The 12,773-nt window shown below is 37.6% G+C and overlaps 1 protein-coding gene across 2 annotated transcripts in view; it reads left to right on the forward strand.

The window, feature by feature from the left end:
• Nucleotides 1-12,773, forward strand: part of TPRG1 (tumor protein p63 regulated 1) — a 138,419-nt gene that overhangs the window by 29,246 nt on the left and 96,400 nt on the right. For both annotated transcript variants that reach the window (XM_036017839.1, XM_028505057.2), the window contains 2 exons: nucleotides 552-782; nucleotides 10,139-10,230. In XM_036017839.1, the coding sequence (XP_035873732.1) occupies nucleotides 561-782; nucleotides 10,139-10,230 (314 nt within the window). In that variant the 5' untranslated portion in view covers nucleotides 552-560. The remainder of the gene's footprint in view (nucleotides 1-551; nucleotides 783-10,138; nucleotides 10,231-12,773) is intronic.

The following is a 12,773-nucleotide window of genomic DNA, read 5'->3' on the forward strand; positions in this document are numbered from 1 at the left end:
ATTTTTTCTGTTATTAGATGATAGATATTGTGATGAACAACCTTCTATATTTATGTCTTTGAGCATTTGTCTAAATTATTTCCTTAGGATACATTTTTAGAATTGTGATGTTTCAGCTGAAAAAAAGTGCTTAGTTTTAAGCACCTTTGTGCCTTATTACTCCCCGAGAAGCACACAAGAAGGTGCATTATCATTGCTTTTAACACAAATAAGCTTTCAGGCTGTTGGGTTTTCAGGCAAAAATGCTATGAAATCTTGAACAAAGTTGTCTGACAATTATTTCACACAGCTCTTCCCTTGTTCACCTTCCTATCCTGGGGAATTAAAGATGAAAAACGGAAGTCTTACAGCCTCCTTTTCTTTGTCCAGAGAATAGCCCTCCAGGATTGTGAAGTCTGAGTTATGGAACTGTATCCATCAATGCCTATGTTTACTTAATGTGTGTGGGGTGGGTGTCAGTTTCAGAAACATCATTTGCTCATGTACCTATTTTGCAAGAGCCAGGTGCCTTTTTTTTTTAATTGACAAGATTTTTTCTTCCCTTGTTTTAGGCTAAAGAAATGTCAACGATTGGGAGTTATGAAGGATTCCAGCCTGTGTCTCTGAAGCAAGAGGGAGATGACCAACCCTTAGAGACTGAGCGACTCTCCATGGAGGAGGGAGACCCAGGCAAGGACCCAGTGCCAAAGCAGATGTCAAGGCAACCAAGTGTGACCAAATCAACACTCTACCCTAATCCTTATCATCGGCCTTATATCTCACGAAAGTACTTCGTTACACGGGTAAAATCATTGGTGCTCTTATATGCTACATAAGATTTTATCCTAATGTTTCTATATAGCATATGTTTTACCAAGTGTTTTCACATTTCTTATCTCATGTAATAGTGACAGTAACTGAAGTAGGTATCTTTTACAAGTGAATGATCTGAATTTCAGAGAAGTTAAGAGAGTGTATTTTTGATCACCAGACAGAACCAAGGAGAAGCAGGTCCTCTATTCTCCATGGGTCTTTCCCTCCTTAGTCCTGTGTTTATGCTAAACCTGACTTCAGTGAATTAATGTTTTATGGAGAGAGAAACAGAGCAGCTGGAATAGAAAGCTGTGAGCCCAGAGTGGGTATTTGTTATATTTTGTAAACAGGGGTGGTGGAGTGGAAAGGCTTGTTGAGAATGTGCTGAATGAACCTCAAGGGTCTACACTGGGGTGCTGGTATTACTGTGTGGGAACAGGAATTGTATGTCTCAAACCTGTAGCTGCAGTGTGGAACTGAGCTGTCTTTCCTATGCATTGGAGCTGGGAAAGTAAATGGATGGGTAGGTAATGAGGATGGGGTTGTATATCTAGATGAAGAAAATGATATTTTAAACTTCTAGCATTTGAATCAGTAGAGAGTACTTCACTGGTTTCTAGTACCTGCCTCTGTCTTGGACTCTCCTTCATACTCCTTTTCCAATACTTCATTATTCTTGTCAACACAGTAATGGTTAGTTTATTGGCTACAACAACTGAGGTCAAAATCAGGGATTTTGTGTTGTGGAAAAAGAGACCATCTTTTTTTCAAGTGTACATGAGGCCTTTCATAGTTGAAAAAAATTTTTTAACTCAATTTCATAAGTAAATTTTGGCCAAGATTCTGGGATTATTTACAAAGCTCTAATGCATCCTGATTTGGTAGCTTTTTGTTTTTAAGATTTTATTTATTTTTAGAGAGGGGAGGGAGGGAGGGAGGGAGAGGGAGAGGGAGAGAAACATCAATGTGCGGTTGCTGGGGGTTATGGCCTGCAACTCAGGAATGTACCCTGGCTGGGAATTGAACCTGAGACACTTTGGTTCCCAGCCCACGCTCAATCCACTGAGCTACGCTAGCCAGGGCTTGATTTGGTAGCTTTTAAAATATATCTTTAGTTAAGATAAAGTTTTAACTGAAGCAACTCAATGTGTATGGTGTGCATGTAGGCATGTTGAAGATTATATATACTTGTATCACCTATATTTGATGACTCTTACTTGCAAGGTTCTTTGGTAGGTGCTATATTATGTATTTGTGTGAGTGTTTTTGTGTATGTAGAGCATAACATTTGTTTTCTAAAGTTTGTGGACTTGATTAAATATGGCAAGTTAAGTTGTAAGATATAGCTGTGAAGAAAATCAAAGCATCCCCTATATTTCATTTATCTTTGATATTGATGATGTGACAGCCTGGGTTTGATGAGAGAAAGAACCATGAGTGTTATAGAAGAAGGGGTTTATCTTTGGAAACCAGTGCATTTACAAGAACTGTCTGAGAAATCTACACAAAGATGCTGTCTCAGCATCTTGTGATGGCCTAAAGTTGCTATAGGTCAACCAACTGTCAGTTGTGAAGTTGGAATAGGTAATACGGAATAGAGACAGATTGGAACCTATCTATCTCCCAAGTCTAAACTTAAAGATGTGAATTACTTTCAAGAGAAGCTGGTGCCTTTTTCCACTGCCCCAGCCCAGGGGAAGGAGAATCTGAGGGAGGAGATCTGACTAACAAAAAGAAGCTATAGGTCCAGGAGCTGCTCCATGCTGTCAAGGGAACCAGGAGATCAGCAGCTGTGAATATGAGCTGCCCCAGTGCCTGGTGGCCTGTACCAATCTTCAGTAAGGGAAATGACTGATGTTTCACTTCCACCTTTCAAAGAGCTAGCTAGGCTCAGTATCTCCTGTCTATCAGTGCAGTGTTTTCCCTGCCATAATGTATAGTTGAGTTTATGACCCCTTTATAAGGGTTTTCAATGACTGATTCTGATCCATGCTACGAACATCTCCATCAGGTGTATAGAAGATAACCCTAAGTTTTCAAGAGCCTGAGAAGAAAAACCTTCTAATCTTATTGATGAATCTAAAGTAGATGTGAGGACTTCTTAGATGTGCTGAGGACTATGTTTCAAAGGTACTGAGCATTTATTTTCTTTCAGACCGAGGGACAGAATATGAAGTGCAGATAATGAAAATACAACTATTGGCTCAACTGAAACTTGTATTGAGAAATATATTTTTAAATAAATAAATGAATGACCTAGTTTTACTACCTTGTAAATGACAAATCTGCTGATGTGGTGGGAGTTGAGAAAATGGGGAGAACATACATATGTGCATATATAAATCTTCCCCCATCCTCAAAGTGTAGATAAAATACAAGTTTTATATGAAGTTTTTAATAAGCTAACTTTGTAAGAGTTCTTAGTACAAAGCATGCCACATCTATTAACATTTCATAAGTGGCATCTCATAGCTATTATAAATGCCTTCTCTCTCCTTTTGTTGATTTGACATTTATACTTCTATAATTGGACATACACAATGAATGATATTAAGTTGACCATGACCTTACCATGGCCTCCAGAGTAAGATATGAATGTAGATGTATAGAATCTGTGGCAGTAAAAAAGTTTGAGTAAAGAAAACTAATTTGTTTTCTCAAAGGATAAGTAAATAAGACCAAGGTTCTAAATGATTCAGATCTATGATAGATTCATCATTAATTATCATTCTTAGAGGTGAAATAAGATCTACAGATGATTTAGCCCAGTGCTGCTTAATCTTTACTGTGCAAACAAATCAATCACGTGAAGATCTTTTTAAAATGCTGGTTCTGATTCAGTAGGCATTGAGTGAGGTCTTAGATTCTCCATTTATATAAAGCATCTGGCAGTACTGTTGCTCTCTGTCCAAGGACTACACTTTGAGCACCAAGGAGCTAGCCAATACTCTCAGCTTCAGAGGCAGCTAAAGCCCAGAGAGTGGTTGTACTTACCCAGTGTCTTAACAGTTAAGGAGCACAGAATTGCCCAAGATGCTAGTAAATGGCAAAGCTAGGTTTAGAGCCAGTTTCCTGAATGCCAATTGATAGCTCTATGATCCCATGCAGCAATTAAGAAGAAATCAATTTATTACAGTATAAGAATTTAAAACGTATGTGTTGTAAATTCAGAAGAACGGTCATTAATTTAGTAGAGGAATTCCTGGTTAAGCATTTTATTTTATTAAAATGTTTAAAATCATTCCACAATAGGTGGCTTATTGAAAAAATTGGAAAATTGGATTAGCAAAATAAAAGTCACCATAATCCCCCTGCTCACAGTAAACCAAATATGTTAATGTATAGTTATACATTTTGGTATATATCCTTATTATTTTTTTCTTACCTGTTTAATGTGTGTAAAAATAGGATCACATGCCAAATATTACTTCCTATGCCAATTACTGTAGTACTTCCATAACATCATATTTAGCAAATCCATAATATACCACTACCATAGAGATATACTACTATTAATTTAACATTTACTGGGTATTTAGATTGTTTCCTGTTTATATCTTTTAACCTGAAAGGGGAAGTTATGTGTTGGTTGTTGCAGAAGGGCACTCAGTGTCTCTGATGCCAGAGGTAGATACCCAATGCTGTAACAAGAAGGGGAATCAATTATGTGACTTACAAGCTGGATATGTGTGATGTGACTAATATGGAGGTATAAATTAATTCTGGACAGACAAAAGACATTTTTAGCATCATAACCTCATGCATTAGATCACACTTCTGAATACCAGATTCTAAAAGGAGTCAATGTGGCCTCTTAAACCTTATGTGTCCTTTTCTGCATCACTCCAAGATGTTGCTTCCTTCCCTCAGGCTTCCACCTACTACTTATTTACTGAAACCCTGCCCTCTTGATATAATTTAACAACATTTTTGCTATGTCAGAATAGACCTCTGAGATATCTAATCCAACTCCTGAAACACACGAATGAGATGTGACTTGCTTACTGTCAACCAAAAACTTAGGGGCTATGCTGAGACTGGACTCTTGACACTTTCCACCACCCCTCCACTACCTCTCACCTTGGACAATGAATGGGAGGTCACAATAATGAAGGTCTGAATCACCTGCTCTCAGTCTGCTTGGGTAACCTTTTCCTTCTGTTGTAGTTCATCTGCTATTAATTGCTTAGCTCTATCTAAAAAAGGCATAGTGCCTTCTCTGAACAAAAGTACCCCTCAAGGCTAATAACTCAAGGTATATTACGATAATCACTTTATTTTGGAGACACATTCAAAGGCAACTTCTTATGAGAGAAACAATACATGATCTGCATGGTGAAAGATATTTTTAAACTCCCTGAAGGACTCTATATTTGCAGATACCTTATCAGAAAGTTGAAAGAGATTAGGGATGGGGAATTATCTCTAAATTTATACTTGAGAATGTAAATTACATATAAACTACTGGGACTAAAACTATTTGATCTTTTAATATTTGATTAATGGTTCCCTATGGCCTTTTTATAGCCTGTGTTCTATTGTGAGCAAGGAGACTTTAATAAGCAGGTTGGAGTCTTCCCATTGTGCAGCAAGATGTCGTTGCTTTCATGACTCTAATTTGGCTTTCATACTCCCTCCCTTCCCCTCTTCTCTTACTATAGGGTTCCCTATGCCTTGCTTTTGCATTCCGAACAACTAAATATATTAATTGTATTGTTATTGTCTGTGTGAGCTTCTTTCTGGTCTAGAAATTATATGTCTCACTGGGCAAAAGGTTTCTCAACTTTCCTCCTTTCACTAAAATCCCTTGAAGATTATAATAAAGATGCTGTTTCTTCCTAAGGGAAGACAATGAACAATAATAAGATAAGATGCATTTCCTTCATTTTCAGGGAAAGACACATTGATTGTACTTTACAAATCACATACATTGCAGAGCTGGTTTTCTCACCTTATGTATTTACTGCAAAACAATCTTATCTGAGCATGGTGACATGATGACAGCCACAGGACAGATCTTGTATCCGAGTCCTTAGGAGCATTTCTTCCTCTCCTCTCCTCTTACTATTTAGTTAAGGCATCCAGTACATGGGGAAAAATGAGCAGTAGACATGAGTGTTGTTTGTATGACAACTGGCCCCAGGGCTAGTCTAGTTCAAAGAAAAGCAAGGAAACAAAGATATATGTCTTTGAAATTCTCTCAGTAGATTTGTTTTCACTGAAGATATTCAGTGCTAGATTATTAGAGAAAATGTGGCCCATTTTGCTATATAGTGACTTAAAAATAAGGATTCCCCCAATGTTTTTTTTTGTTAAAATTTAGAACTGGAACTATATGTTATATATTTATTACCTTGATAAGCTTTCTTTTATCACATGATGAGTACATATTATTTTGTCATTGTTTTCTATTAGGTTATAAGGAGTCTCAGAGCTAATTTTTCCATTGCAGTAACCATTTGATCCCAAATCCTGGTACAACTATTTATCTTCTATTTATATTATCAGTAAGAGTGATAATAAAGTCTTTTATTATTCAGAACTGTTGACATCTCCCAACAGTTCTGTTACAACTAATGTTACCTTATCCACCTAACAAATGATTAAATGGATATCTAGAATGAAAAAATGATTTAACATGGGTCTCACAGCATGCAGAAAGGCTGAGATTGATACCTTATCCTCAGCACAAGTCAACTTGTTCACACATTTTTATTTCATTTCCAATACTAAGTGTATGATGTTAATTTATTATAGCACCAATAACATCATAGATAGTGAGGACTTTTACAGGACTCCAGGGACTTCCAAACCATTTGATAAAGGCATACTTTATTTTTACCCATCAAATTCCTCCCCCTCCTTAGGGAACCATTGCTAACATTTCTATATATCCTTTTAGAGTTACGTTAGGCATATACAAGAAAACACAGATATGTATTCTTATCTATTCTTTTCCTTTTTACATGAAAGTTGGCATATTTACTGTCTCTTCTGAGCATTTTTTTTCTTTTACTTAATATTTTGAAATCTTTACATGTTATTGCAAGTTTCCTCATCTTTAAATACATTCTACCTTTTTTCCTGGCTGGTGTAGCTCAGTGGATTGAGCATGGACTGTGAACCAAAGCATCGAAGGTTTGATTCCCAGTCAGGGCACATGCCTGGGTTGCAGGCCATGGCCCCCAGCAACCGCACATTGATGTTTCTCTCTCTCTCTCTTTCTCCCTCCCTTCCCTCTCTAAAAATATATAAATAAAATCTTTAAAAAAATAAATATATTCTACCTTTTTAATTGTGTAGATATACCCCATGATACATGTAACTAGTGCCCTATTGATAGGTGCTTGGGTTGTTTCCAGATTTTTGCTATCTACAAACAAGACTGCAAAGAATACTTTATACAGCTCATTGTGCATGTATGCAAGAATATCTATAGTATAACTTCACAGAGGTGAAATGTGTAAATCAAAGGCAAGATTATTTTGATAGATTTTACCAATTGCTTTCCATAAAGACAAGTAAGGTTTTGAAAAGTTTTACATTATTATATTCATTTTCAAATATTTTTGGCAAAATGCTTGGCATAAAAGTGTTCAAACAAAATACTTATTGTTTTAGGATTATTTCATTATTCCACTCCATTTGTATTTTTTCCATCAAATTATATTAGCTGCAGCATAAATTATATGAATATAGAGAGAGCTAGGAAGCATCCACATGATGAGTCGTCACAGAAAGTATTGTTTTTTAGAGAATTTGACAAGTGATCCTGGTAGAGTCAGGCTGCATGATGGGAAGCTGAAGTTGTGTGACAGAATTGTCATGGGATTATAGTATATTTCCCTCCATGTTAGTCCAGTTCTTCTAGTAGGGTCACTGGACTCCAGGGATGTTCAACCTCTTCTGTGAGTAGGAGCTCAAGGAATATGTGGTTAATGTCCCATAATTTACTGATTTCATGACATACAGGTTTTGGTAGGCATGGGGTCCCATGTTATCTTTCTGTCGACCCTTTAGCAGCAGGGGATGGCAAGAGAGTCAGAAATCATTTAGTCCACTGTTTGACCATCCAACTCAACAGGAAACTTATTAAAGTGATAGAACCTCTCAGTATAAGGGCTATGATCATATATTCTTAAAGATGTTAAGGAGGTTTTGGTCATCAGCTTGGCTCAGAAAGCTTTGATTTGTCCTACCACTTAGATGAGGAAACAGAGGCCAATGAAATGTCTGAGTCACAGAATTCATTCACAGTAGATCTGGATAAAGAACCTAGGTCCCTCAGCTCTGTTTAATCTGTTTCCTGGTTAGTTTGGGCTGTGCGCAGTGAACTGGAGGCCTGAGGGAGCCAAGTGAGTTAAGCTATATACCTTTACCCCTGCTTATTTGAGACACTCCATTGTGTTTCTATTTTTATTATATAGATGCTTATATAATTTTTTCTTAACCAGTGGATTCTGTGGCCAAAATTCTTCAAAGCCTTTTATTATAGACCAAAAAGATAAGCAAACCCAAATCCTCCCACCATCCCACCACTGTGAAGAAAAGGTATTTGGATGGGTCTTAGCCAGGCTAGTGTTCCTGTTTTCTTTTGTGAGAGAGGAACTCAGGCTGGGAGTATTAGGAATATTAATATATAGAGAAAATAAGGAGTTTGGCATTAAAACTTTATTATATGGAAAATATATGAAAATTTGTAAGTCACTTGTTACTAGCCCAGACTTGGGAATGAGACTAGCAGTGCATTGTAGGTCTGGAAATTGAAGGTCTGAGTTTCTTGTTTCTGTTACTTCCCAGCTGAGTTAACTTGACAAGCAACTTCTCCACAAATGGTCCCTGTTTCTACAACTATAAAAAATGGTTTAGACTAAATAAACCCAAATTGTTCTCAACCTTGGCCACATTAATTAGAGTCATCTGGGATGCTTTAAAAATACTGATGTGCTGATGTGTGAGTCCCATACACTGAGTATCTGATATAATTGGCCTGGCACATAGTTTGGGCATTAGGATTTTTAAAAAACTTCCCTGGTGATTCTGATGTGCAATCAAGGTTGAGGATAACTGTCTAGAGATCAGTGGTCCTCACAGTAGGATCCCACACCAACAATATCACCTGGGAATCTGAAAGAAATGCCAATTCTCAAGCACATTTTCAACCCACTGAACCAGACTCTGGGACAGGGCTCACACATCTGTGTTTTAAAACCCACTTTTGGTAATTCTGATGTAGACTGATGTTTAAAAAACCATTGAGCTGGAGGATCTACACATTTCTTATTAGGACAAGGATTAATCAAATTTTAAGCTAGAGGTAGGCCCATAAGTAGGAACACCTACTTTGAGAAAGGTGAAGAAAGTGAGGTAAGGAGACAAAAAGGTTTATTCATAGAGACAGCTAAAATTATGGTCAGAATATTGGAAGAAGTTTTCTTTTTTTGTGCTTTATTGCTGTGTGCTTTTGGAAGAGAGAGAGGCTTGATTTTAAAAATGTGTAGATTGTTCCTCAATGTTCAAATCATCATTATTTACAATATCCAAATGCTGGAAACAGCCTAAATGCCCAATCAGTAAATGAATGGATCAAAAAACTATGGTATATTTACACAATGGAATACTACACAGCAGAAAGAAAGAAAGAACTCCCACCCTTCAAGATAGCATGGTTGGAACTGCAAAGCATTATGCTAAGTGAAATAAGCCAAACAGTGAAAGACAAATACCACATAATCTCACCTATAAGTGGAACCTAATGAACAAAACAAACAAATGAGCTAAATAGAACTAGAGAAATGGAAATAAGAAACAAATTGGCAATTACCAAAGGGGATGGAGGAGGGGGAAAATGGAGGAAGGAAGAGGAAGGGTCTAATCAAGAAACATGTATAAAGGACGCATGGACATGGACGATAGTGGGGATTGACTGAGGGAGTTGGGGGTGGGTGGTACAGGGGAGAACAACGGTGGGAAAATTGGGACAACTATAATTGAAAAACAATAAAAATGTATAGATTACTAAATGCTTTGAACTGTCTGATAAACATGTTTGTTCAGAAAAACTTGTCTTCTGAAAATGGCTGTCCTCCTTTCTCTGAGAAAGTGTGAGTAAGATTATGGAAGATAGGACTTGGATTGCTTTTGTCTCACCCAAGGGGAACAGTTTAGTAAATACCGGAGTTCAAGGCTAAGCTCTGGAGCAGGTAATGTCTAGAACAAATAGGCAAATGTAAGAACTACCTTTTCTGTTCAGCTGTTGGAGAAGCCATAGAAATATAATAACTAATCACAAGTACCAGGAAGACTCAGTCCTCTCTAAACCAGGTATTTTCTTTTTCCCATTCAGCCGGGGGCCATTGAGACTGCCATGGAAGACTTGAAAGATCACATAGCCAAGACTTCTGGAGAGAAAATTCAAGGCTACTGGCTCTTGACAGTGTGAGTAGTTATGACTCAGTGAAGGAAAGTGAAATCTAGCATTTTCCTTGACACAACTACAACAGAATAGGAGGAGATGGACCTTTGGGAGAATTTCTTCTGGTTGTTATGTAAGGTGATTGACATATCCAGTTAGAAAGTAAGGTTTCACAGTGCCCCATGGGTGATGTATGACCAGGTTTGATGCCCACAACTGTTTCCCAGGCTAGTTACTTCACTCAGCCATCACTCTGACCACCTTAGGGCTGGCCCTCATCATTGATCTCAAGGACTACTGCATTAGCCTCCTAACTGAACTCTCTGGTTCCAATCTCTGTCTCTTATAAACACTCTCTGTTCAACCACGTAAGATTTCTGCCCATCCCATTCTGGGTAAAATGGAAAGAAAAACTAGGAAACAGAATGAATGAGGTCAATATACACTGTTTGAATTTTTTGTTGTGTACAATAACATGAACAGGAAAATCATGTAGGATAGAGAAGACAGGCCACATGTCCATTTAGGATTAAAAAAAAAAGCAAGGCTAAAACTTAGTCCCTGTTACTGTAATAACTGTTTCATTTACCCCCAAATCTTATATTATCTACAAGGGCTTTCATTGCAAATGAAACTGTGAAGGCAGTTACGTCTTTGTTCTTCCCTGAAATGTGTGTCTGCATGACCTTTTCTTTACCTACCAGAAAAATATTGGGAATACCACCATCTTTACAATAAATAAAATATTCATATACTAAGGAAAAGAAGCATCTCTTTTCTGCTAAAGAATCTATACTATTAAATGGAAAATGAAATTAGAACTCCATTCCAGATGTTTAATTGGTTCAGTGAGTTCTCTGTTTTGGAAACATGGTCACCAAAGGCTCCAGTAGAAGAGCTCAGTTTGATTCCTGTTCACGGAGAGAAGTGGGTCTGACCCCTCAGCCTGCCTGTGCCGGTTCGCACTGGCTCATGAGAGGTGAACAGTACAACTTCAAAGATTTGGAGAGTCAGTTGTTCATTATTAAAATTAAATTATATAAAATTTCTAACCAAATAAATAAGTTTAAAACAAAGGTAATACACTACAAAATGCCTCACTTTCTGATTATTTTACTTCATTTTGCTGCTCTGTACATTCTTGGGGTTATTTATGCCTAGAACATTTGTGTGGTGGAAATACTATATGACTGTGCTACTGCACGTCTCTTTCCCAACTGCAAATTCAGTGATGCCATGTTGGCAGCTTGGAATTAACCTTGGTGGCAGTGATTACACTATGAAAATCAGCAAATACCAGAGATCAGAGATTGCTTTATTGTTCTGATTGTCTGGACTTCTCTCTGCTCTATCTGTCTAGCATTCTGTATTGAAAAATCATAATATAGTGCACACTTTAAAAGAGACATGCTTAAAAGAATTCTGTTGTTTATCATAGTGCACATACTAACAGGTGCATTCATTTATTGACTGATTGTAGAGAGAGAGGAAAAAAGAGAGAGAAACATTGATTTGTTGTTCCACTTATTTATCCATCCATTGGTTAATTCTTGTATGTGCCTGGACTGGGGATCAAAGCCCACAACCTTGGCATTTTGAGACAACACTCTAACCAGCTGAGCTATCTGGCCAGGGCAAATGAAAGGGTGCATTTAGAACTGAGAGGTAATATATTGGTAGCTGACATAACTGGGCTTGGAAGATTTTTGGGTTTAATTCTCTATGAGGAAGGAGTCCAGGATAACTCTTGGGCTTAGGCCTGGGGATCTAATGGGTTGACTGGGACACCATTCCAGGTATAACTCTACTTTATTGAGAAACTACCATATGTCAAACATTGTAAAAGGAACTCGATGCACACTATTTCACTTTTTCCTCCCAACAATCTTGTCATTCACTTTTTATAGAACTTGTTGAGTAGAGTTTCGGCAAAAATGTGTCTGTGGTGTCCATTAGAGTGTCCACAAAGAGATGTGGGATAGAGTGTTTTACATATGGGCCCAGATGCTATCTTTATAGCTAGTTTTTCCAAAAGGGAAGGAATCCTTATACGCATGTTTCTTATACTCATGCCTCCTCTAGAAGCTTAAATAACATTAAGTCACTAAGGCATTTTTTTTTGCAAGGAATGTCACCTGAATTAGTTTAGTTGAGCTACTTTGTGATAGTGTAAATTGATACAAATGTATTATTCAGTAAAATTAGAAAAATGACTTAAAGGCACATGGGCAGAGGGCCTGGAGAGGATGCACGGAGAGGCCAAAAGAGAAAACAGAAAGATGCAACCGTCAACTCCAGTTAGGTCCCAGGTAAGCTTACTGAAAGAGATTCCAGATTTCTAACTGGAAATAAGTCCAGACAATCAGAACAGTTCCTAACTGGAATCTCTTTAGAGTAAGCTTACTGGTGTCAGCTATCTGGGACCTAGCTGGAAACTGGATAAACTGAGAATTCTGAGGCTGCATCCTAGCTCATCCAGGAGCTTTACTTGTCTCAATAGCTGTACAAACAAGATTGTGTTTATCTCAATTTTGCCTCCTCTTCTCACTGTCTTTCCTGGCCCTTC

Source organism: Phyllostomus discolor, chromosome 2 (genome assembly GCF_004126475.2).
Source record: "Phyllostomus discolor isolate MPI-MPIP mPhyDis1 chromosome 2, mPhyDis1.pri.v3, whole genome shotgun sequence".
Lineage (NCBI taxonomy): Eukaryota > Metazoa > Chordata > Mammalia > Chiroptera > Phyllostomidae > Phyllostomus > Phyllostomus discolor.